General features: G+C 42.7%; 1 protein-coding gene across 9 annotated transcripts in view; it reads right to left on the bottom strand.

The window, feature by feature from the left end:
• RALGAPA1 (Ral GTPase activating protein catalytic subunit alpha 1) overlaps positions 1–24,648 on the bottom strand; it is a 265,484-nt gene that overhangs the window by 224,007 nt on the left and 16,829 nt on the right. For all 9 annotated transcript variants that reach the window (XM_051822764.3, XM_051822761.3, XM_089309745.1 and 6 more), the window contains exons 2-3: positions 1,104–1,214; positions 262–311 (exon numbers count right to left, since the gene is read on the bottom strand). In XM_051822764.3, coding sequence (XP_051678724.3) covers positions 262–311; positions 1,104–1,214 — 161 coding nt within the window. The remainder of the gene's footprint in view (positions 1–261; positions 312–1,103; positions 1,215–24,648) is intronic.

Raw genomic sequence — 24,648 nt, 5'->3', positions numbered from 1 at the left:
TGCACCCACGTAGGAGACATGGAAGAAGCTCCTGGCTCCTGGCTTCAGCCTGGACCAGCCCTGGCCTGGCTGTTGCAGCCATCTGGGGAGTGAATCAACAGATGGAAGATCTCTCTCTCTCTCTCTCTGCCTCTCTTCTCTCTCTCTGTAACTCAGACTTTCAAATAAATACATCTTTTAAAAATTTTGAATATATTCCTCTGTGTAGTCAAAGAATTGTTTTTGAAACAGAGAAAAAAGTTAAGATTCACAGGTACTTACCTCAAAAATAAAAAGTATAGCATCCAATTCCTCCCTTTGAGACTTGTGACCTAAAATATTTTAAACATGTTTTGTCATTGTTAACAATCATTTAATAAGTTTAAAATATCTTAAGCACTGAAGTTTTCCAGTAATCTTTTAGTAAAATGCTTAAAGCATATTCTATTCATTGCACAGGCTATATCATAGCCCCTTCCCCTCTCTCCCTCTCTGTATAATTAAGTTCAGGTTTCACATATTTGGATTTAAAAGCAAATCATGATACATTGTGAATTATAAACGAGCTCTGAAAATGAAAACATGAAAGAGACTGCTCAAATTTGACACACATCCTTAAGCCAAAAGAAGGTGGGGTAAGGTAGATCTGACCCCCCAAAAAACAAATCTTTTAATCCTTTGCACAAAGTAATAAGAACAGTAATACTGATCCATCAATTGTCTTTTAAATACATGCTCCAGACTAAAAATAGTGAGAGGGGTACCAAAAAGCTATCTGACAGGGTCAGTTGCTTGGCACAGTGGTTAAGTCACCACTTGATACATCTGCATTGCCCATCAGAGTAGCTGGCATTTTGAATCCCAGGTCCATATTCCAATCCAGCTTCTTGTTCCTACGACACATGTGGGAGACCTGAACTGAGTTCCAGGCTTCTGACTTCAGCCTGGCCCAGCCCATCCTTTTTCAATAAAATTAAAATAAATAAATAAATAAATAATAAATAAATTTAAAAGGCTGACAGAAAATGCATTAATATTAAAATTTAATGTCCAAGAGTCTTTAAGTTATTAAAGACAACTATTGAGAATATCACTATAAGCCAGAATATAAGCTAACAACTTACCTTTCTGTTTAAGACTAGCTTCAATGGTCACAAAATTTTCAAAGAACACATAGTATATATGTGAAAAATGTTGGTCAAAAAATTGTTTAAGATCAACAGATTCTGCATTCTCTGAAAAACAATAAAAACAGTTTTTAGTTATTATTATCTACATAAATGTTAAATCATGTTTAGCAAATATTCACAGTGCCAAGTTTCACATTCAGGTTTCCAAGTCAGAAAACTATTCCTAAAATTCTATCCTATTAAAATATTTGAGATATGTATTTATGTATCTATATCCTTATTCTCACAACTTTAGTCTTTATAGATTTTAGTTTCAAAAAAACTAGTAGAGGTATAATCTTTGTTTCTGGAAAGAGACAATGTTATGTCTCAAAGAGATTTATCCACAATCATTAACCACACCAAAAAAAAGCATTAAGCTGGATTTTCAATCCAAAGTTATGGCTTTCCTAACTTATTCCCAAAACAGTTTAAGATCAGTGTTTCTAAGAATTTATGATGCCTGAAACACATTATTTAGTAGATAGCTATCAAACGATAAATTCTGTCAATAGGCATGTAAAGATCAGAATGCTCAAACACCGTCAGTATAGTCCAGGCCATGCAAAACTAAACAGATAATGACATGCACAGAAGAAAGGGCAAGGTGACAAAAGTACATGGTAGTTCAGAAACACAAAAACAACCTTCGAGTCTCAAAGGCAAGGAAAAAAGAAAAGCCTAACAGAGGACACACTATCTGAAAAGACTTTAGAGGGCAGGCATGGACCTGGACTTGAAGCCCTGGAAGGCTGAATGGGAAGAGAATTCTCGGCAAAAACAAGACTTGGAATAAGGACATTAGAGGTATGCGAGTATGCAGAAAAACTACTTGCTTGGCTGACAGCATTTTAATAAAAATAAAAGTTAAAAAAGTTTGAGATATGTTATAAAACATCAAGACCCTATGCAAATACATATGTAAATTATTAGTGGTAACAGGACTGGTTTTATTGTTATCTAGTTTCTTTTCAAGAAAAGTGAGAACCTTGAAGAAAAAAAGCAAAAAGGAGAACTTGTACTTTATATTCTTCCTACTGTTCCAATATTTTACAAAAAAATACACCTCTTATTATAATAAAACATAAATTTTAAAAAGGCAACTAAAAGTAAATCAAATATTTCTGAATATGGGTCTGAGATAAACTATTAATTGTAAATAAACCCAAGTTAAAGGTAAACATCTTTTATTATTTTAAGACACTGCTCGGACATCCATATCCCATACCTAGACCCCTGGATCTGTGTCCTGCTCTGATCCCAATTCCAGACTCCTCTGTTAGTGTGTGCCCTGGAGGCAGCAGGTGATGAGGCAAGTAGCTGGGCCCCTGCCACCACATGGGAGAGGTAGACTGGCCTGGCCCAGCCACAGCTGTTGTGAGCACTTGGGAGCTGAACCAGCTAATGGGAGCTTGCTCGCTCACTCTCTCTTTTTGTCTCTTTCCAAATGCCATTTAAAACAAGTAAAAAATGTTTAAAAAAAAAAATCATCCTCACCGTGAATGGGATCCTGCTCAATCTTGGACAGTGAACCCCTAGAACCATGACCCAAAATAAGCTTCTTTTCTTTATAAGGCAGCCTGCCTCAGGCAGTTCCTTTTAGTTATGAAAAACTGACCAATATACACTATGTTTCTCCTTTAGGAAAATAATAATTTTTCGAATTTTTCCCTGGACTTCTCTAGATTCTTCAGAATAGAAACTATGTCTACCTCAGTATTCCCCAAACCCAGCACAGTGCTGAGCATATGTTGCTCCCCGTCTTCGTGGAGGAGCAACACAGGATCCTGCGCTGTTCTTTCTGCTGCTCGGCCCTTCCCGGGTTTGCTGCTGGTTCTTCCCGGGTTGGCTACTATCCCTTCCACCTCCGTGGAAGGGCAGTTCCCCCTGGCCACATTCCCCACTTCCGCAGGGGAGCGGCACACCGCCGGCCGGCTCTCTGGGGGGCTGCACAGGTGTTCCTTCAGCTAGATGTTCCCCATAGATGTTCCTGGTGCATGCCGTCTCTCTCCTCCTTTATAGTCCTCCTCCGCCAATCCCAACTCGGCTGAGTACGCTGCTCTCCAATCAGGAGCAAGTCCTACAGTTAATTGGTTGAACTGGAGGCAGCTGTGCGGAAGCTGTTTACTTCTCTCCCAGCGCCATATTGTGGGAGAGCAGATGCATAGAATAAGTCCTAATTCGAGTAACTTAGTCTAGTCCGGATTGCTCCCCACAGATCCCCCTTTCTTTTTATTTTTTAGCGTTGATACGCGCCTGTCTTCGGTGTCCCGCGGCACATACTCTGCTCTGCTAGAACTGCCTGCAGGTGTTTACAAAACCTATCAGGCAAACCGAATCCAAGCCTTCTCATTGCCGTATTGTGGGGGAGACTTATTAGTGTTGGTTTGTGCCTATCTTCGGTGACCTGCAGCTCATACTCTGGTCGAGCTTTGCTGGCGCTTACCGCCTTAAATCAGGCAGACCGAATCCAAGCCTCCTAATTGGCATGTTGAGGGGAGGCCTTATTTTTCTCTATTTCTCTATCTCCGGGCATTCCTACCTCTCCCATTTCACTTCTATCTTCCAGCATTCCCATTTCTCTTTTACTTCACTTCCAAACTTCTGTTTCTCTTATCCCTGCGGCTTTCCGGCACCTCGCCCCGCCGGCGGGTTCCCGGCTCTGCGCCGCTTCAGCCCGCGCGCCTCTCTGCGCGGCTTCCCGGCTTTGCGCGGTCCGCGGTCTCCACGCTTAACCCTTTCGCGTCTGAACCACGGCCTACGCCAGCGTTCCCTATCTATTCACGCCCCGTGCTCTCTCTGCACGCGGCGGCTTCCGCGAGTAACACAGCGTAGCTTGCGTCTCCGCCACTAGGATTCAATCTAAGTTCCCCGGGCTAGCCTGGCGAATTCAACCCAGCGTACGTCTCCGCCCCACGATTTGGCTTCCCGTCCTTTGCTCCCCGGGCTAATCAGACGGATCCCAATCTGGCTTACGTCTCAGCTTCTGGTTTCAACTTTTCGCCCCCTATTCCCGGGCTAACCTGAGAACCCCAAAGTGGCTTTCGTTTCCGCCTCGGCCTGCCCCCCGCGGCTTCAATTTCCCTAACAGTTTTCTCTACCCGGTATGTTTCCCCAAGCTTTCCTCCAACGATATTCCTCCCTCATTTCTCCTGGCCTCTCCCCACAGTCCGCGTCCGAGTCTGTTTGTTCTAGCTTTCACTTTCGCTTTCGACCTTAGAGATTTCTCCCAGCTTCCCCCCGTAGTCCGTATCCGAATCTATGCCTAGGCTTTCAATAGCTTCTTCCGGCTCCTTTTTCGTCCGGCTTTTCCCTAGGCTATTTGCTAGTCTCTCTCTCCGGTATTTTCCCAGTTCTTCCCGTTTCTTCCCTCCTAAGTTTTCTATCCGTCCTAGGTTTCCTATCCGAGCTAGGTTTCCTATCCGAGTCACGGCACCATTATGTCGCTCCCCCTCTTCGTGGAGGAGCAACACTGAACCCTGCGCTGTTCTTTCTGCTGCTCGGCCCTTCCCGGGTTTGCTGCTGGTTCTTCCCGGGTTGGCTACTATCCCTTCCACCTCCGTGGAAGGGCAGTTCCCCCTGGCCACATTCCCCACTTCCGCAGGGGAGCGGCACACCGCCGGCCGGCTCTCTGGGGGGCTGCACAGGTGTTCCTTCAGCTAGATGTTCCCCATAGATGTTCCTGGTGCATGCCGTCTCTCTCCTCCTTTATAGTCCTCCTCCGCCAATCCCAACTCGGCTGAGTACGCTGCTCTCCAATCAGGAGCAAGTCCTACAGTTAATTGGTTGAACTGGAGGCAGCTGTGCGGAAGCTGTTTACTTCTCTCCCAGCGCCATATTGTGGGAGAGCAGATGCATAGAATAAGTCCTAATTCGAGTAACTTAGTCTAGTCCGGATTGCTCCCCACAGCATACATACTTCAATGTCTTATTCCAGTATAAATTATCTTTATTTAATATTTTCCTTTTACAGCTTGCAAATTTTTACCTTGGAAGTGACTGCATAACATACTAATAGGCAAAGAAGCACTGCTACTGGAATCTTGGAATTAGAACATTAAGATTCCATTGCTGTCTGTAACACTTACTACCTGTGTGCTTTAGAGTAGAAAAAATGACAATGAGTAACAAAGTAAGTGATTCTTGTGAACTGGACATTCCTCTAAGTACTTTATAATTCCTATTATCTTCACAACAACATGAAATAAGTACTTTTACTATTCCTAAGTTATTGAGCAAGAAACCTAGGCACAGTAAGTCTAAGTAACTTAGCTGCCAAGCAAGCAAGCAAGCAAGAGTCGGGATTTGAACACCAGCACCTGGATCCAGTGCCCATGCTCTCAACATTTATGTTACTCAGCTTCCAGTGCATTTAGGAGAAGAGAACACTACTGATTTATTATCTGCCCATAAGGAAATAAGAACAATAGCCATCAAATACTAGTTATATACTTGCATTTTCTATAGAACATCAAATAAAAACATGAGGTAAAAGGAAAAGTGTTATGTCTAACAGAGTAGCTTAAAAAACTATGAAATTAAAATAAAATAGACTGCTCTAACTTCCTGAATTTCCTGAAACATTTCAAATACAATTAAAATCTCAGGAGAAAGAAGAAAATGAGAACAGTAACAAAGCAAAACAAAAACCCAAAACCATATAAAAGTAAACATAAATCAACGTTTTGTGGTATAGGAGCCAAGATATTCTCTCTTAATTTCCTTCCCATATGGCAAGTTCACAAAGCCTGGAAATAACATACCTGCTAAAGTAATAAAAATAAATACTGGATCAAAATTAAGCTAATTTGGGGTTTTAACTCTTTATTCACAATTAACTTGTTTATAAATATAAACTCTTATAAAATATTTTTGATCACCAATTCACAGAAGTTACATGGTATAGGAAGAAATACAGAAAGCTGATAAAATGTGAGGAGATTCTCTTATTTAAAAACAACTCTCAGGATCAGCACTATGCAGTAGGAAGTTAAGCCTCCACCTGCAGTGCCGCATCCCATGTGGGCACCAGTTCGAGTCCTGGCTGCTCCACTTCTGATCCAGCTCTCTGCTATGGCCTGGGAGAGCAGTGGAGGATGGCCCAGGTCCTTGGGCCCTGCACCTGCGTGGAAGACCTGGAAGAAGCTCCTGGCTCCTGGCTTCGGATTGACTCAGCTCCAGCTGTGGCAGCCATCTGGGGAGTGAGCCAGCAGATGGAAGACCTCTTTCTCTATCTGCCTCTGCCTCTCTGTAACTCTCGATCTGAAGCCAGGAGCCTAAAGCTTCTTCCAGGTCTCCCACGCGGGTGCAGGCACCCAAGGGCTTGGGCCATCTTCTACTGCTTTCCCAGGCCACAGCAGGAGCCATTTGGGGAGTAAACCAGCAGATGGAAGGACTTCCCCCCCAAGTCTGCCTTTCAAATAAATAAATAAATCTTTAAAAATTCAAAAAAAACCTCTCTCTCTTTCTCTCCACAAAACAATAACAAAGAAGAAAAGAAAACAGAAAAGGAAGAAAATCCGGAAAGAAACAGATTATAGAAAAAATTCAATCTATTTAAATCCCAATACAAAGTCCCACTCTTTCCAAAATGTTCCCTCAGAATTCATTTTGTTTTTCTGTGAATGACTCCATGACTTCTGGTCCAGTCCAACTCGTGTTATATGAACCAGCACTATTCTACAAATACTGGTTGCTCCTTAGGAGCAGCAAGTATGCCTTCAGTTTTCATAACCTTTAAAAAACCATGAGAAGCAGCTGGCATGATACAGAGCTGATGCTGCTTATTAAAAAAAAAAAAAAAAAAAAGCCTTAAGTGTTCAAAAGTTTTCCCTATTTTCCTAAATATTTCTGTTTGATGTGAAGTGTTTGTACACTAGCATTTCTTTAAAGAACCAAGGAAATATTTTACCACAGATTCAGACTGAGGTTTCTGAGGTCTAAAACACTGACTTGGGCCAAGCAGTGTGGCACAGTGGGTTGCTATCACTTGTGACACTGGTGTCCCATATCACAGTGCTGGTTGAATCCAGGCTGCTCTGCTTCTGATCCAGCTTCCTGCTAATGCAACTGGGAAAGTAGCAGAACCATCACTCATGTGGGAGATGAGAGATGATAATAGAGTTCCTGGCTCCTGGCTTTGGCCTGCCGCAGACCTGGATGCTGCAGCCATTTGGAGACTGAGCCAACAGGGGGAAAATTTCTCTGTGTATGTCTTTCAACAAAACAGAAATAAAATTTTTTAATGCAGTATAATATAATTCAGAGTCAAGCACAAACAAAGCAGAAAGAAGAAAGAGATCAAAGAAATGTAAGGAAGGAGAAAGCAGCAGCAAGCAGGGAGCTAAAAAAAAAAAAAAACAGACATACACTAGACAAATTAATAATCCAAAGAGGAGGGTATATGAGAAAAAGAGAAGAGATCACAAAAAGGGAAGGGGAAAGGAATTGAGAAATAGCAAGTTGAAAGACATTACGAAAGCTAGTACTCAGAATCTAACAGAGAAGATAACAAGATGTGAAATATAAAGAAAACACTTCAAAAGTTCCAAGAACAAGAAAAATGTAAGCAATATTCAAGAAAGTAATATCTGAAAATGACCTAAAATAGGTGACATATTAAATCATCAGTCTAAGAAAGTATAGAGATCAAAACAAGATGAACACAAATCCATACATGAACATAAACCCACATATGAACATACCATAACACTAAAAACCAAGGGGGAAGATTAAAATCCACAGGAGATAAAAGTATATTTCCTTACATAAGGATATCAAAAGTTCAAAAGAACAGTCTTCTCATCATCACAATAGAGACAAGAAGCCAATGCAATTATATATATATATATTTTTTTTTTTTTTTTTGACAGGCAGAGTGGACAGTGAGAGAGAGAGACAGAGAGAGAAAGGTCTTCCTTTTTGCTGTTGGTTCACCCTCCAATGGCCGCTGCAGCCGGCGCACCACGGTAATCCGAAGGCAGGAGCCAGGTGCTTCTCCTGGTTTCCCATGCGGGTGCAGGACCCAAGCACATGGGCCATCTTCCACTGCACTCCCTGGCCACAGCAGAGAGCTGGCCTGGAAGAGGGGCAACCGGGACAGAATCCAGCGCCCCGACCGGGACTAGAACCCGGTGTGCTGGTGCCACAAGTCGGAGGATTAGCCCATTGAGCCGCAGTGCCGGCAATTATATTTTGAAATACTGAGAAAAATAACAATACTATATTCAGCTCATCTCTATTGCTCAAGGCAAACATGAAAAAAAGTCATTTTCTAACACTTAAAATTTTGTCACTCAAATGCTCAAAGAAATACAAAGACATGTGTTTCTATAATTTTTTTTTTTTTTTTAGAAAGGCAGAATTACAGAGGGAGAGGGAAGGAGGAGGAGAGAGAGGTCTTCCATCTGTTGGTTCTCTATCCAAATTACTGCAATGATTGATCAGGGCTGGGTCAGGCTGAAACCTGGAACTCTACCCAGGTCTCTCTGTGGGTGTTACAGGCCCAAGAACCTGGGCCATCCTCCCAGGCACACCAGCTAGATTGGAGGTGGGGCAGATGGGTCTTGAATGGGCCCACCTATGGGATCCACTTAGTGCCTGGGTTTGATTGCCAGCTCCAGCTCCTGATTCCTCCTTCCTGCTAGTGCAGATCCCAGGAAACAGCAGTGATGATTCAAGTAATCGGGTTCCTGTCACCCGTGTAGGAGACCTGGACTGAGCTCCCAGCTCCTGGCTTCAGTTCTGACACAGTATTGGTCAGCGGGGATTCTCTCTCTGTACCTCTGCCTCTCAAGTAAAGATATTTTAAAAAGAAATCTTCTAAAATGTAAAATATGCACAAAGTTGTAGCTATTATGTATTCAATAAAATTAAAATACATTGGGCCGGCACCGTGGCTCAATAGGCTAATCCTCTGCCTTGCAGCGCCGGCACACCGGGTTCTAGTCTTGGTCAGGGTGCTGGATTCTTTCCCGGTTGCCCCTCTTCCAGGCCAGCTCTCTGCTGTGGCCCGGGAAGGCAGTGGAGGATGGCCCAAGTCCTTGGCCCCTGCACCAGCATGGGAGACCAGGAGGAAGCACCTGGCTCCTGGCTTCAGATTGGTGCAGCGCACCGGCCGTAGCAGCTATTTGGGGGGGTGAACCAACAGAGGGAAGACCTTTCTGTCTCTAAATCTGCCTGTCCAAAAAAAAAAAAAAAAAAAAGTCATTATAGCTATATTTCATAAATCCAAAAGGTGAAGGAAGATAAATGACAATAAAAAATGGAAGATCTTAGGGCCAGCATTGTGGTGTAGAGGGTGAAGCCACTGCTTGCAATGCTGACATGCATCCTATATGGACACCAATGTGTGTCCCAGCTGCTCCACTTCTGATCCAGCTCCCTGCTTATAGCTTGGGAAAAGCAGCAGAAGACTGCCAAAGTGTTTGGGTCCTCCCACCCATATGGATGGATGGGGATGGTGGTTTCGGCTGACTGGGGTGTGAACCAGCAGATGGAAGATCTTTCTCTATCTCTCCCCCTTTCTCTGTAAAACTCTTTCAAAACAAGTTTCTTTTTAAAAAATTGAAGACTGAAATAAGGTTTTTTTAAAGATTTATTTACTTATTTGAAAGGCAAAATTACAGAAAGTAAGAAAGGGAGGGAGAGAGGGAAAGAGAAAGGTGTCTTCCATCAGATGGTTCAATCCCCAGATGGCTGCCGTGGCCAGAGAAAACTTATTAAAAGAGTTCAGCACCCTTCAAGATATTGGAACAGGCGAAGAATTCCTGGAGAAGACCCCAGAGGCACGAGTAATCAAAGATAAAATAAACAAATGGGATTACCTCAAATTGAAGAGTTTCTTTACAGCAAAGCAAACAGTCAGGAAAGTGAAGAGGCAACCAACAGAATAGGAGATGTTATTCGCAAACTACACAACAGATAAAGGATTAACAACTAGAATCTATAAAATGATCAAAAAACACCACAAAATCAAAACAAAAAAACCCAATAAAAAAATGGGCCAAGGACCTTAACAGACATTTTTCAAAAGAGGAAATCCAAATGGCCAACAGACACATGAAAAAATGCTCAGGATCTCTAGCCATCAGGGAAATGCAGATCAAAACCACAATGAGGTTTCACCTCACTCCGGTTAGACTGGCTTACATACAGAAATCAACCAACAACAGTTGCTGGTGAGGATGTGGGGAAAAAAGGACACTGATCCACTGTTGGTGGGAATGCAAACTGATAAAGCCACTATGAAAGACAGTTTGGAGAGTCCTCAGAAACCTGAATATAGCACTACCACAGGACCCAGCCATCCCACTCCTTGGGATTTACCCAGATGGAATTAAAGGGGAGAAAAAAAGAGCCATTCGCACCTCAAAATTTGTTGCAGCTCAATTCACAATAGCTAAGACATGGAATCAACCTAAATGTTCATCAACAGATGACTAGATAAACTATGGGATATGTACTCTATGGAACACTATACAGCAGTAAAAAAAAAAAAAATGAAATCCGGGCATTTACAACAAAATGGAGGAAGCTGGAAAACATCATGCTGAGTGAAATAAGCCAGTCCAAAAGGGACAAATATCACATGTTCTCCCTGTTGGATGGCAACTAAACAAGCATCTAAAATGATACCCATTGAAGGGAAATGGACACTATGAGAGACAACGACATGAGCAGCCCTTGTCTAGACTGTTGAGGAACAACTTACTATTTTATTCCTTTTAGTATTTTTGTTGTTGTTGTTGTTGTTGCTCTGTTTGTTCTACATAAGACCACTGGTTGAACTCTGTAATCAATGCACAATCATTCTTAGGCGTATAAAATTAACAGAAAAGTGATCGCTGTTAAACATAGGAGTGGGAATAAGAGAGGGAGGAGATATATAGGTTGGCACATGCTCACTCGGACTTACCTCCAATAGTGGAACTAGAAATGTGCCAGGGGATTTCAACTCAATCTTACCAAGGAGGCAGGTACCAATGCCAGGGCACTTGGTAAAGTGATAAGTATAAATACACAACCGATCAAAAAGATAGGGTATGTGTCGATGAGATTTCACAAATAAGACCAGTGTAAGCAACTAATGCAGGATAGAATTAAAAGGGAGAGAATGATCCTGAGGGGGAAGCAGAACACACACAGGAGACTCATAGGATGGCGGGGGAGGGGGGGGGCACAACAATACAAAAGTTGCACTTTGTAAATTCACATTTATTAAATAAAAAAAAAACTATATAACAAACAAAAAAAGAAAAAGAAAAAAAAAGAACTTAATACTTTACCCTTTTAGTATTTTTTATGTTCTACTTAAAACTATTGGTTGAACTCTGTAATTAATACACAATTACTCTTAGGTGTTTAATTAATGATATAACTAGTACTCAAATAGTATTTTACACTTTGTGTTTCTGTGTGGGTGCAAACTGTTGAAATCTTTACTTAATACATGCTAAATTAATCTTCTGTATATAAAGATAATTGAAAATTAATCTTGATGTGAATGGAAGGGGAGAAGGAGTGGGAAAGGGGAGTGTTGTGGGTGGGAGGGAAGTTATGGGGGGGAAGCTATTGTAATCCATAAGCTGTACTTTGGAAATTTATGTTCACAAAATAAAATAAAATATAAATATAAAAAAAGTTCAGCAGCATTCCTTCCTTTTCTTCAAGATTTATTTGTTTCTTTGAAAGGCAGAGCTACAGAGACAGAGAGAAATTTTGTATTCACTGGTTCACTCCCCAAATAGTCTCAACAACCAGGGCTGGGCCAGGCCGAAGCCGGGAGCCAGGAGCTTCCAGGTTTCCCACATGGGTGCAGGGGCCCAAGGACTTGAACCATTTTCCTCTAATGCGCCTTTTTTTAAAAGATTTATTTATTTGACAGGTAGCGTTACAGTGAGAAAGAGAGACAGACAAAGGTCTTCCTTCCGTTGGTTCACTCTCCAAATGGCTGCAATGGCTGGAGCTGTGCCGATCTGAAGCCAGGAGCCAGGTGCCTCCTCTTGGTCTCCCATGTGGGTGCAGGGACCCAAAGACTTGGGTCATCTTCTACTGCTTTCCCAGGCCACAGCAGAGAGCTGGATTGGAAGAGCAGCAGCCGGGACTAGAACCGGCGCCCACATGGGATGCCGGCGCCGCAGGTGGAGGATTAACCTAGTGTGCGCTGGCCCCATCTAATGCGCCTTTCTCAGGAGCATTAGCAGGGAGCTAGGTTGGAAGTGGAACATCGGGGACTCAAACCCATGGTCATATGGGATGCTGGAGATGCAGGCAGAGTTTAACCCCCTGCATCATGCCAGCCCCTCAGCAGCATTCTTGAATTGGCAAATAAAAAACTCAGTAAACTCAAAAAGAGGATCATCAAGATTATTCAATCTGACAAACTGAATTAAAAAAGGATGAAGAAAAATAAACAGAGCCTCAGAAACCTGTAGGTCAACACTGAGCAGGCCATACATGAGTAACTGAAAGCCTGGACTGAGACTGGGAGTAGGGGGAATACTTCAAGAAATAATGGTTGTGGGCCAGCACTATGGCGTAGCAGATTGAGCTACCAGAATTCCATACAGGTGTAGGTTTGAGTCCCAGCTGCTCCATTTCCCATCCAGCTTCCTACTAATACACCTGGGAAAGGTGTGGAAGATGTCTCAAGTCCTTGGGCCCCTGCACCCACATGGGCGGCTCAGAAGAACTTCCTGGCTCCTGGCTTTGGCCTGGCCCAGCTCTAGCTGTTACAGCCATTTGAGGAGTGAAACAGCAGATGAACTCTAACTCTGCCTTTCAAATAAATAAAATCAATCTTTTAAAAACAAATTAAGGAGAAAGATATCACCAGGTAAACAAAAACTAAAAGAAACTGAGAGAATTCTTTCAGGACAAGCAGACTTAACTTGAAAGAAATACTAACAGGAGACCTATCAGGATGAAATGAAAAGATACTGGACAGTAATTCAAATCCACAAGAAAAATACAGTATCAGTAAAGCTAAGTACAAAATAAAAGAAGTACTATAAAAGGCAGTACAGATGCATTTTTGTTTAAGTATTTTTTCCTCTATGTTGACTTAAAAGATAACTGCATAAAACTATAAATACAAGTTTATGTTGATAGACAATGTTTAAAAATGCAATTTATATGACAATAACACAAAAAAGGATGAGGAAATAAAGCTATAAAAAAGCAAGATTTTTGTACATGAAACTGTCATTCAGATATTAAATATCCTATGGAAACCACCAAGACAGTAACTCAAAAAGTTACAGTAAACACACACACACCCAGAGGGAAGTAAAATGGTACACTAGAAAATATCCAACACCAAGGAAAGCAATAATGGAAGAACACAGTAGGCAAGAACACACAAGATGTATAGGAAATAAATGTGAAAATGGCATATATACTTACTACTGTATCAAAATTCTTTGACTATTTTTAAGTGGGTTTTTAAAAAAAGATTTATTTATTCAAAAGTCAGAATTACAGAAAGAAGGAAAGGCAGAGAGAGAAAGAAAGAGATCTTCCATCTACTGGTTCATTCCCCAAATGACTGCAAAGGGGAAGGCAGAAGCTAGGAGCTTCATCCAGGTCTCCCACATGGGTTCAGGGGCCCAAACACTTAGGCCATCTTCCACTGCTTTCCCAGGTGCATTAGCAGGGAGCTGGATGGGAAGTTAAGCAACTGGGTCACAAACCGGCATCTATAGGGGATGCTGGTGTTGCAGGTGACAGCTTTACCTGCTACAACACAACGTCGATCCCACGTTTGTTTGTTTTGTAACTATTCTTTTTAATTATTATTATTTGAAAGGTTGGGGGTAGGGGTGAGGAGAGAAAGAGAGAGAATCTTTCTTTCTCTGGTTCACTCCCCAGATACTTGGCTGCAACAGCCAGGGCTGGACCAGGCTGAAGGCAGGAGCCCAGAACTCCATCTGGGTCTCCCACATGGGTGGCAGGGGGCCCAAGTACTTGGGCCATCTTCTGCTACTTTCCCAGGACCATTACTGTGCAGCTGGATCACAAACAGAGCAGTTAGGACCTCCGAGGGTCTCTCCCACAACACTCACTTCTTTCTTTACACTTTGTTATTAAACTAAAATTTCAAGGTTGGGGACTAATTTTTTGTTTTTAAGTTTAGAGTTCACTGTTTTCTACTTTCTAGCATTCATGTCTGTGCTGTTACCAAAGCCTCCACACAAACCGCTTTTCCTTCACATCTACTGAAATTCTATCTACAAAGTTCTAATCAGCTCTCAAGGCACAGCTCAAATGAACCTACCACCCCTATGAAGCTTTCCCAGAGCCACTCGGGTAGCAATGATTCTTCTCTCTTCCATATTCACAATATTTCCTGTTTGACACTTTTTATTATACCATCAACTCCTTTACTCTTTCATAGTTAACCAAAACACAGCAAAGCACTATAGTTAATTATTTAAATGGTTGTTGAGATCCATCATTTTCCAGTTTTCAAAAAATAAATACAACCACAGATGAATAATTATTTTTCTTAAACAGAATTTATAAGAAATAGCATATTTACAAGTGGCTCTCAATAACAACCTATTTGCCCGTGGAAGGCCCAAAGAACAATTGATGGAAAGAGGAAAATGACTGGGAACCTTGAAGCCACTGACTTAAAAAGAATTCAGACAATGACAACAAATTTTTGGTAACACAAACATACTCTTAACCTAGCTATGCTATTTTAGGTTTGGGTGGGGAAGGAAAGAGTACTAGTTGCTAAGAGACTTCCTGGCATTTAGCTAAAACAAAATACCAACAATAAATTTTATTTCCTCTCATTTATTCAATTCTGTTTTGTTCTCTAATATGTAGCTTTATAACTTATTCAAGTTTAAAAGACTAGGGGCCAGTGTTGTGGCACAGCAGATTAAGTTACACCTGGCAACACTGGCATCCCATAACTGGAGTGCCTATTTGAGTCCTAGCTACTCTGCTTCTAATCCAGCTCCCTGCTAATGTGCCTGGGAAGGCAAGGGGAGACAGACCAAGTATTTGGGTCACTGCCACTCATATGGGAACTCCCAATGGAGTTCATGGTCCCTGGCTTCAGCCTGGCCCAGATCTGGCTGTTGTAGTCATCTGGGAAGAGAAACAGTAGGTGGGATATTTCTCTGTCTCTCCCTCTGTTGTTCTGTCTTTCAAATAAATATATAAACAAACAAACCAACCTTAAAAACAAACAAAAGGCTAAAGATTAAGACTCAAGTATAAAATCTAGGCCATCATCAAATTCATCTGGATTTTCTATTCAATTTCTCTTTTTAAGAACAAATTATATTATTTGACTTTGGGTTGGATACGTCCCTAATTCAATTTTATCATCTTTAAGGTTACAATTAAAATTCAAAAAATATAATATAATCTGTAGTTCAAACACATTTTTTCACGTACTCTTCCAACAATGTCTGAGGTGCTATTAGGGAAAGACACTGTGATGCAGGGACGACCCCAACTCATATCAGAGTGCTTGGTTCATACTCTGGATACTCTGCTTCAGATCCAGCTTTCTGCTAATGCATCCTGGGAGGCAGCAGGTGATGGACATGTATTTGGGTCCCTGCCATCACATGGGAAACCTGGATGGATTCCCTGACTCCAGCTTGGCCCATCTCTGGTTGTTACAGGCATTAGGGGAGTAAACCAGCAGATGGAAGATGACCCTCTTTCTCTCTCTGTCTCCCATTGTTGTTCTGCCTTTCAAAGAAAATAAATAAATGCTAAAAAAAAAAAAGTGTTAAATAAACAAGACCAGAACCCAGATTCTCTGACTCCCATTATATCCTCCTGTTTCCTACCTAGTTAATTCTCAAGTTTCCTTTGAGATTAATTCTACCACATAAAGTTGCTGCAGAAACTAAGTCAGGTAATACATAGAAAAGCTTTGGTTGGGCCAGAGCTGTGGTGCAGTAGGTTAATCCTCTGCCTGCGGCACCGGCATCCCATATGGGCACTGGTTCTAGTCTCGGCTGCCCCACTTCCAGTCTAGCTCTCTGCTATGGTCTGGGAAAGCAGCAGAAGACAGCCCAAGTCCTTGGGCCCCTGCACCCACATGAGAGACCAGGAAGAAGCAACTGGCTCCTGGCGCAGCTCCAGTCGTTGCAGCCATTTGGAGAGTGAACCAACGGAAGGAAGATCTCTTCTTTGTCTGTCTCTAACTCTACCTCTAAAAAAAAAAAAAAAAAAAAAAAGCTTTGGTGCAGGGCCTGCCACATATAGATGATCAAAAATATTAACTATTTTTAAAAGATTTATTTATTTGAAAGTCATAGTTACACAGAGAGAGGAGAGGCAGAGACAGAGGAAGAGGCTCACCCCCCAATTGGCCACAATGCCTAGAGCTGCACAGATATGAAACCAGGAGCCTGGAACTTCTGGGTTTGCCACGTGAGTGCAGGGGCCCAAGGATGTGGGCCATCTTGTACTGCTCTTCCAGGCCACAGCAGAGAGCTGGATCAGAAGTGGAGCAGCTGGGACTCAAACTGGCACCCAATGGGATGCTGGCACTGCAGGTGGCAGCTTTACCCGCTATGCCACAGTGCCGGCCCCAAGATTAACTATTATTACCAACATGCGGGTACTTCAAAATGTTCATGGAAAAATGGAATTAAAAGTATTAGTATAAAATGCTTTGGAAATACAAAAATTATTATTTTTAATAATATGCATTTTCCATCCATTTTAAAGATTTCTCACATGCATGGATTTCAGAATTTTTGCAGCAGGGCCGGCGCTGTGGTGTGGTGGGTAAAGAGCCACCACCTCCAAGTGCTGGCATCCCATATTGGTGCTGATTCAAGTCCTGGCTGCTCCACCTCTGATCCCGCTCTCTGCTATGGCCTGGGAAAGCAGTGGAAGATGGCCCAAATGCTTGGGCCCCTGCACCTGTGTGGGAGACCCAGATGAAGCTCCTGGCTTCGGATTAGCCCAGTTTTGGAAGTTGCAGCCAATTGGGGAGTAAACCGGCAGATCAAAGACCTCTCTCTCTCTCTCTCTCTCTCTCTCTCTCTCTCTCTCTCTCTCTCTCTCTCTAACTCTGTTTCTGTAATTCTGCCTTTCAAATTTTTTTTGCACCCAAGTAAATTATCTTTTAATCTTATTTTCCACAAACTTGTTGAAGCACCCTCATTTATGATGACTGCTTCTATAAAAATGTAAAAAATATTCAGGTGTTTGAGGCCAGCATATGCGGCATAGCAGGTTAAGCTATCAACTGTGATGCTGCCATTCTGTATGCTCCACTTTTGATCTAGTTCCCTACTAACGGTCTGGGAAAAGCAGCAAACGATGGTCCAAGTGCTTGAGCCCCTGCCACTCATGTGGGTCACCTGGATGAAGCTCCTGGGCCTGCTTCAGTCTTTGTCGAGTGCTGGCCGTTGCTATCAGCTAGGCAGTGAACCAAAGATGAAAGATCTCTCTAGATCTCTCCCTCTTCTCTCTGTAACTCCAACTTCCAAAAATAAATAAGTCTTGGGGCCGGTGCCATGGCTCACTTGGTTAATCCTCCACCTGTGGCGCCGGCATCCCATATGGGTGGCGGTTCTAGTCCCAGTTGCTCCTCTTCCAGTCCAGCTCTCTGCTGTGGCCCAGGAAAGCAGTAGAAGACGGCCCAAGTGCTTGGGCCGCAGCACCCGCATGGAAACCAGGAAGAAGCTCCTGGCTCCTGGCTTCGGACTAGAGTAGCTCCGGCCAAGGTGGCCATTTGGAGAGTGAACCAACGGAAGGAAGACCGTTCTCTCTCTCTCTCTGTCTATAACTCTACCTGTCAAATAAAAAAAAATGTCTTTCAAAAAAATTCATGTGTAAAAATTTCTCATATAATAAGATGGAATCATATCTGAAAAGTATTTTGAATTCATGGGAAAAGTCTGCCTATTGATAAAATAATACTAGAAATGCTAACAACTCCTGAGAATCATCATAGTGAAGTACAGGAATATACCTAAATTCTAATATCAATTCCCAAATAATGAAGATTTAGATTCGTTCACATTTTTCACTATTTTAAATAACACTACAGTAATTCTGTATATTTTATCTAGTTACTTTCTTAGAATAGCTACAAAATGGAAATGCTGGTTTCAAAGGATAGGTACATGCATATTAAATTTTTGATACTTAACAAAAAAACAATCCTTCAATTTACATTCCACAAAGAATGTATGAGGTCTGTTTCCACGTATCTTGACAACATACTCTAATATCTTTTCCAAATCTCATAAACGTATAAGAGTATAGGGAGCCGGTGCCGCGGCTCACTAGGCTAATCCTCCGCCTACGGCTCCAGCACACCGGGTTCTAGTCCCGGTCGGGGCGCTGGATTCTGTCCCGGTTGCCCCTCTTCCAGGCCAGCTCTCTGCTGTGGCCAGGGAGTGCAGTGGAGGATGGCCCAGGTGCTTGGGCCCTGCACCCCATGGGAGACCAGGATAAGTACCTGGCTCCTGCCATCGGATCAGCGAGGTGCACCGGCTGCAGCGCGCCGACCGCGGCAGTATTGGAGGGTGAACCAATGGCAAAGGAAGACCTTTCTCTCTCTCACACTGTCCACTCTGCCTGTCAAAAAAAAAAAAAAAGAGTATAGGGATGGGCATTTGGCATAGCGATTAAGACACCACTTAGGATGTCCACATCACATGCAGGAGTGGCTGGGTTCAAGTCTTTGCTTTACTCTTTTTTTTTTTTTTTTTTTTTTTGACAGGCAGAGTGGACAGTGAGAGAGAGAGACAGAGAGAAAGGTCTTCCTTTGCCGTTGGTTCACCCTCCAATGGCCGCCGCGGCCGGCGCGCTGCGGCCGGCGCACCGCGCTGATCCGATGGCAAGAGCCAGGAGCCAGGTGCTTTTCCTGGTCTCCCATGGGGTGCAGGGCCCAAGCACCTGGGCCATCCTCCACTGCACTCCCTGGCCACAGCAGAGGGCTGGCCTGGAAGAGCGGCAACCGGGACAGAATCCGGCGCCCCGACCGGGACTAGAACCCGGTGTGCCGGCGCCGCTAGGCGGAGGATTAGCCTAGTGAGCCGCGGCGCCGGCCTGCTTTACTCTTGATGCCAGCTTTCTACTAGTGTGGTAGTAGTCAGCAGGTAGTTGGGTCCCTGCTACCCATGTGGGAGACCCAGCTGGAGTTCCCGGCTTCTGGCCCAACCACAGCTGCTGTAAACATTTTGGGAGCAAGCCAGCAAACAGGAGATCTCTTTCTATCTGTCTGCCTTTCAAATAAATACAAACCAATTATCAACTTCATAGCAGCACATAAATTAAGAAAATTAACTCCTTTAGACACACTGTAAATGTCTCTTAGTTTGCTATTTGTCTTTTAACTGTTAATAAAGGTTTCAATGCAAGAAACAAAATATTTCACATAGAGAACTTTATCATTTCCTTGATGATTTAACATTAAGAATAATCTTTACTATCCCACTATTTTTTTAAATTTGTCTACTTCTTTCTTCGAGTACTTTGAGGAATTTATATTTATACTGAAGAATCTGAACTATTTGGAAGTTATTCTAAGACATAAAGCAGTGATCTACATAATTTTATCAAGGTAAGTATTCTTCCTTCTTCAATCTTTATCTAAACAATCATTTCATGTGTTGGTCACAAGCACCTTCTATGGCTATCAAACAGTCATTCTTTTAAAATTAAATATCCTCTTTAAATGTAACTGTTCTTTAAGAAAATATTTATTTACTTGAAAGAGTGACAGACAGGAAGGGAGGGAGGGAAGAAAGAGAGCGTCATCTTCCATCCACTGGTTCTCTCCCCAATGGCTGCAATGGCTAGGGCTGGACCAAGCCAAAACCAGGAGCCTGGGAACTTTCATTCGGTGTCCCACCTGGGTGCAGAGGCCCAAGCACTTGGGCCATCATCCACTGCCCTCCCAGGCACATTAGCAGGGAGCTGGATTGGTAGCAGAACAGCTGGGACTTGAACTGGCTCCGATATGAGATGTTGCAGTTGTAAGCAGTGGCTTAACCAGCTATGCCACAACACCAGCCCCAGTGTAACTGTTCTTGACTGTAACTAAGGGGTACAAAATTTTACTTGGAGAAAAATAAAAAAAGCATATCTACAAACATTAAACAAAGTCTAAATAAATAGATGACTTCCTTAAGATAGGAAGATTAGGTGTCTTACATTCGTCAATTGCCTCTAAATTAAATCTGTGGATTCAGTGCAACCCAATATATAAATTCCTAATGATATTATTCATGAAATTTAAGCAAGGTTTTTCTCAAATTCTTATGGAAAAGCAAAAGGCAAAAACAGCCATGAGATCTGTATTAGTTTCCTGTGGTTTCTGTAAACAAACTGCAGCCATACACTTGGTGGCTTAAAACACCTAAAACTTATTTTCTCACAAATCTGAAGACCAGAATCTGAAAACAGTGTCACTGGGCCAAAACTAAGATGTTGGCAGAAGTGCCCCTTCTCAGGAAGCTCTAGGGGAGAATCCACTCCTCACCTCTTCCAAATTTTGGCAGCTGTTGGTAGTACTTGGCTGCGGGATGCGCAACTCCATTTCCCAAGGTGAGCATTCTCCAATCACTCTGCTCTATTTTCACACTGCAATCTCCTCCACGTCCACCCATAGGTCAGTTCATTGTGTTAAATGGTGGAAGTCAGGGCAGGGACACAATTTAAAGATAACATGTTACTGGGCTAATTAGGATGTAAGGTTTTTAAATATTTATTTTATTTATTTGAAAGAGTCACAGAAAGAGGTAGAAACAGAGAGAGACAGAGACAGATCTTCCATCCACTGGCTCACTCCCCAAATGGCCACAATGGCCGGATCCTAGCTGATCCGAAGCCATAAGCCAAGAGGCCCTTCTGGGTCTCCCACATAGGTGCAAGGGCCCAAGGACTTGGGCCATTCATTGCTGCTTTCCCAGCCATAGTAGGAGCTAGAATGGAAGTGGAGCAACCAGGACTAGAACTGGCGCCCATATGGAATTGTCAGTGCTGCAGGCCAGGGCTTTAACACACTGTGCCACAGCACCAGACCCTAGGATGTAAGTTTTAAAAAATTAGATATAAGAGGTAATGAAAAAATTCTTCCAACAATGTTGGAGATTATCTGATAATTTCTGTCATAATGCTACAAACATTTTTCAGTAAATATCTTATTTTTTGTTCGAGCTGATTTTTCTATTTTAACAGTATAGATTTTAGTTTCTGAACCAATTTTTTTTACACAAGCACTTAAGAGAACCCAAGGATTCTTTCTGCTCAGAATACTGAACTTTCAATTTTTTTTCTACCACTGTCAACTGGTTCCTCAAAACAGCAATTTTGCTCTCCTCATACTGAATATATTCATTCACGAAGTGAACAATATTTACTGAACACCTATTATATGCCAGTTACTATGCTGAATCTAGAGATATGAGGAGAAAAATACATAGGAACATTAAGATGAACACATACATACAAATGGTTAAAACAAAAAAAATTAAATTACTAGAAATAAATATGCACGGTGCAGGGAAGCTCCCACACCTTCCTAAAAGAGAAGACTTTGTAGACTCTATGTATAGGTTTTGCCCTGAGATCTGAAAGAGGAATAGAAAATTTCAGATGTAAGGGCGATGTTCAAGAGACAGTCTGGCATGGTAACTTATCATTAGCAAAGGCATAAGCATCAGAGAGTCAATTCTAGTTCAAAATACAGCTGAGTATAAAATAACAGAGAGAAATAAAGGAGTTAAAATGACAATGAGATATAAAAGATATGTTTGTAAGGACCCTTAGAATTTGAAGTGCCAGTGGGACATTTGAGCAGACACTGGTCTAGAGTTTAGCAGGAAGGTCAAAACTAAAAATCTGGTTGGGACTTACCAACAAACACAGTTGAATTAGTTGAAGCCAAAGATATTTTATCCACAGAAGAGAGAGCTTAAGAACAATGGAAAATACCAACATTGAAGGGAGGATTTGATTATATAAGAAAAGTCTGCAAAACAATAATTGCTGGGATATGCATATAGCCTAGCAGTTAAGATGCTCAAGTCTCTAGCTTCTGACCCCAGCTTCCAGCTAATACAGCAGCGATGGCTCAAGTCAATGCCTGTAGGAGACTTGGTTTGTATTCCCAGATCCCAGGCTACCAGCTTTGACCAGGTTCAACCCTGGCCATTACAAACTTTCGGGGAGAGAACGAGCAGCTACTCAAATAAAAAAAAAAAAATAAATTTTAAAAGGATTATTTCTTTAATTGGAATGGTAGTGAGGCTACTAAAGGTAAGGATAACAAATACGGTGAACATAGGAAGCTAAAAGAGCCATTTCATTACCTATTAGCATCTCTTTTTTTAAAAAAAGATTTATTTATTTACTTGAAAGGGTTACCCTTTCTCTCTCTCTCTACCTATCTTTCAAATAAATAAACTAAATATTAAAAAAAAAGGGGGGGGGGGCGTGCTGTGGCACAGCGGGTTAAAGTCCTGGCCTGCAGTGCCAACATTCCATATGGGCACTGGTTTGGGTCCCAGCTGCTCCTCTTCTGATCCAGCTCTCTGCTAGAGCCTGGGATAGCAGTTGTGGGGAGCAACCCGGACTGGACTGAGTTACTGGAATTAAGACTTATTCTATGCATCTGCTCTCCCACAATATGGCGCTGGGAGAGAAGAAAACAGCTTCTACACAGCTGCCTCCAGTTCAGCCAATAAGCTGTAGGACTTGCTCCTGATTGGAGGAGAGCAGCGTACTCGGCGTGTGGGCAGCCGAGTTGGGATTGGTAGAGGAGGACTATAAAGGAGGAGAGAGACGGCATGCACCGGGAACATCTAAGGGGAACATCTAAGGGGAACACCTGTGCAGCCCCCGAGAGAGCCGGCTGGCGATGTGCCACTCCCCTGCGGAAGTGGGGAATGTGGCAGGGGGAACCGCCCTTCCACGGAGGTGGAAGGGACAGTAGCCAACCCGGGAAGAACCAGCAGCAAACCCGGGGAGGGCCGAGCAGACGAAAGAACAGCGCAGGGTCCTGTGTCGTTCCTCCACGAAGAGGGAGAGCGACAGCAGTAGAAGACGGCCCATGTTCTTGGGCCCCTGCACCCACGTGGGAGACCCGGAAGAAGTTCCTGGCTCCTGGCTTCAGATTGGCACAGCTCTGGCCACTGTGGCCATCTGGGGAGTGAACCAGTGAATGGAACACCTCTCTCTCTGTCTCTACCTCTCCCTGTAACTCTGTCTTTCAAATAAATAAAATAAATCTTTAAAAAGAAAGAAAGAAAGAATTACACAGAGAGAAAAAGAGGCAGAGAGAGAGAGAGAGAGAGAAGGGTTTCCTATCCGCTGGTTCACTCCCCAACTGGCCACAACTACCGGAGCTGCGCTGATCAGAAGCCAGGAACCAGGAGCTTCTTCCAGGTCTCCCACCTGGGTGCAGGGGTCCAAGGACTTAGGCCATCTTCTACTGCTTTCCCAGGCCATAGCAGAGAGCTAGACTGGAATTGGAGCAGCCAGGACTTGAACTGGCGCCCATATGGGATGCTGGCACTGCAGGTGGAGGCTTAACCCATTAGGCACAGTGCCATCTATTAGTATCTCTTAAAATGATGGCAAGACACAAAGGGGAAGATGATAAGCCATGTATCAAAACTCTTGATAAACTGAATAGAGTGACCAGGAGGTTGGGAAACAAAGGCAGTGACAAACTTGGAAGGACAGTATAATATGGACTTTCAGGGGCCATCACTATGGTGCACCAGGTAAAGCCACCAACCTGAACTGCTGGCATCCCATATGGGCACCAGTTCTAGTCTTCCAATCCATCTCTCTGCTATGGTTTGGGAAAGCAGTGGAAGATGGCCCAAGTGTGTGGGCCCCTGCACCCGTGTGCGAGACCCAGAAGAAGCTCCTGGCTCCTGGCTTCAGATCAGTGCAGCTCTGGTTGTCGCAGCCATCTGGAGAGTGAACCAACAGGAAGAAGACCTCTCTCTCTCTCTCCCTCTCTTTCCCTCTCTCTCTCTCTCTCTCTGCCTTGGCCTCATTGTAACTGCATTCCAAGTAAATAAATAAATCTTTAAAATAAAAAGCAATGTATTACTAATACACACAATGTAAATAAATTTCACAATCACTTTAATAAAAAAGATGGACTTGCAGATGAGAGCAGGTGTGTAACAGTAAAATTGAAGCATCATAGTAGCAATGTTATACCAGGAATGCTAATTTCTTCAGGCATGGAAGAATATATCATGGACACAAGGGAATCTGTTTTCAGGAGAAAGGATTTAGATAAGGGCATAAAATTTGTGTCTTTTACTGTAATATAAAACAATATGCTAAGTATTATAGGGGGAAAAAGGTATGCATTTACAACAGTGTCATCTAGAAATCAAGTCTCATGATAAGCATCTTGAGGAACTTTATTACAGTGAAGTACTATGATAATTTTTTTATGGAATTCAACAACACTTAGTTGAAAAGGGAGGCTAGGATCAGATAATATGTTTTGAATGCTAGCTACGGATTTTTA

This window comes from Oryctolagus cuniculus, chromosome 12 (assembly GCF_051225735.1).
Source record: "Oryctolagus cuniculus isolate XC-2025 breed Fujian yellow rabbit chromosome 12, ASM5122573v1, whole genome shotgun sequence".
In the NCBI taxonomy this organism is placed as follows: Eukaryota; Metazoa; Chordata; class Mammalia; order Lagomorpha; family Leporidae; genus Oryctolagus; species Oryctolagus cuniculus.
Note: the sequence above shows the minus strand (reverse complement) of the source record. Positions and strands in the feature narration are given on the sequence as shown.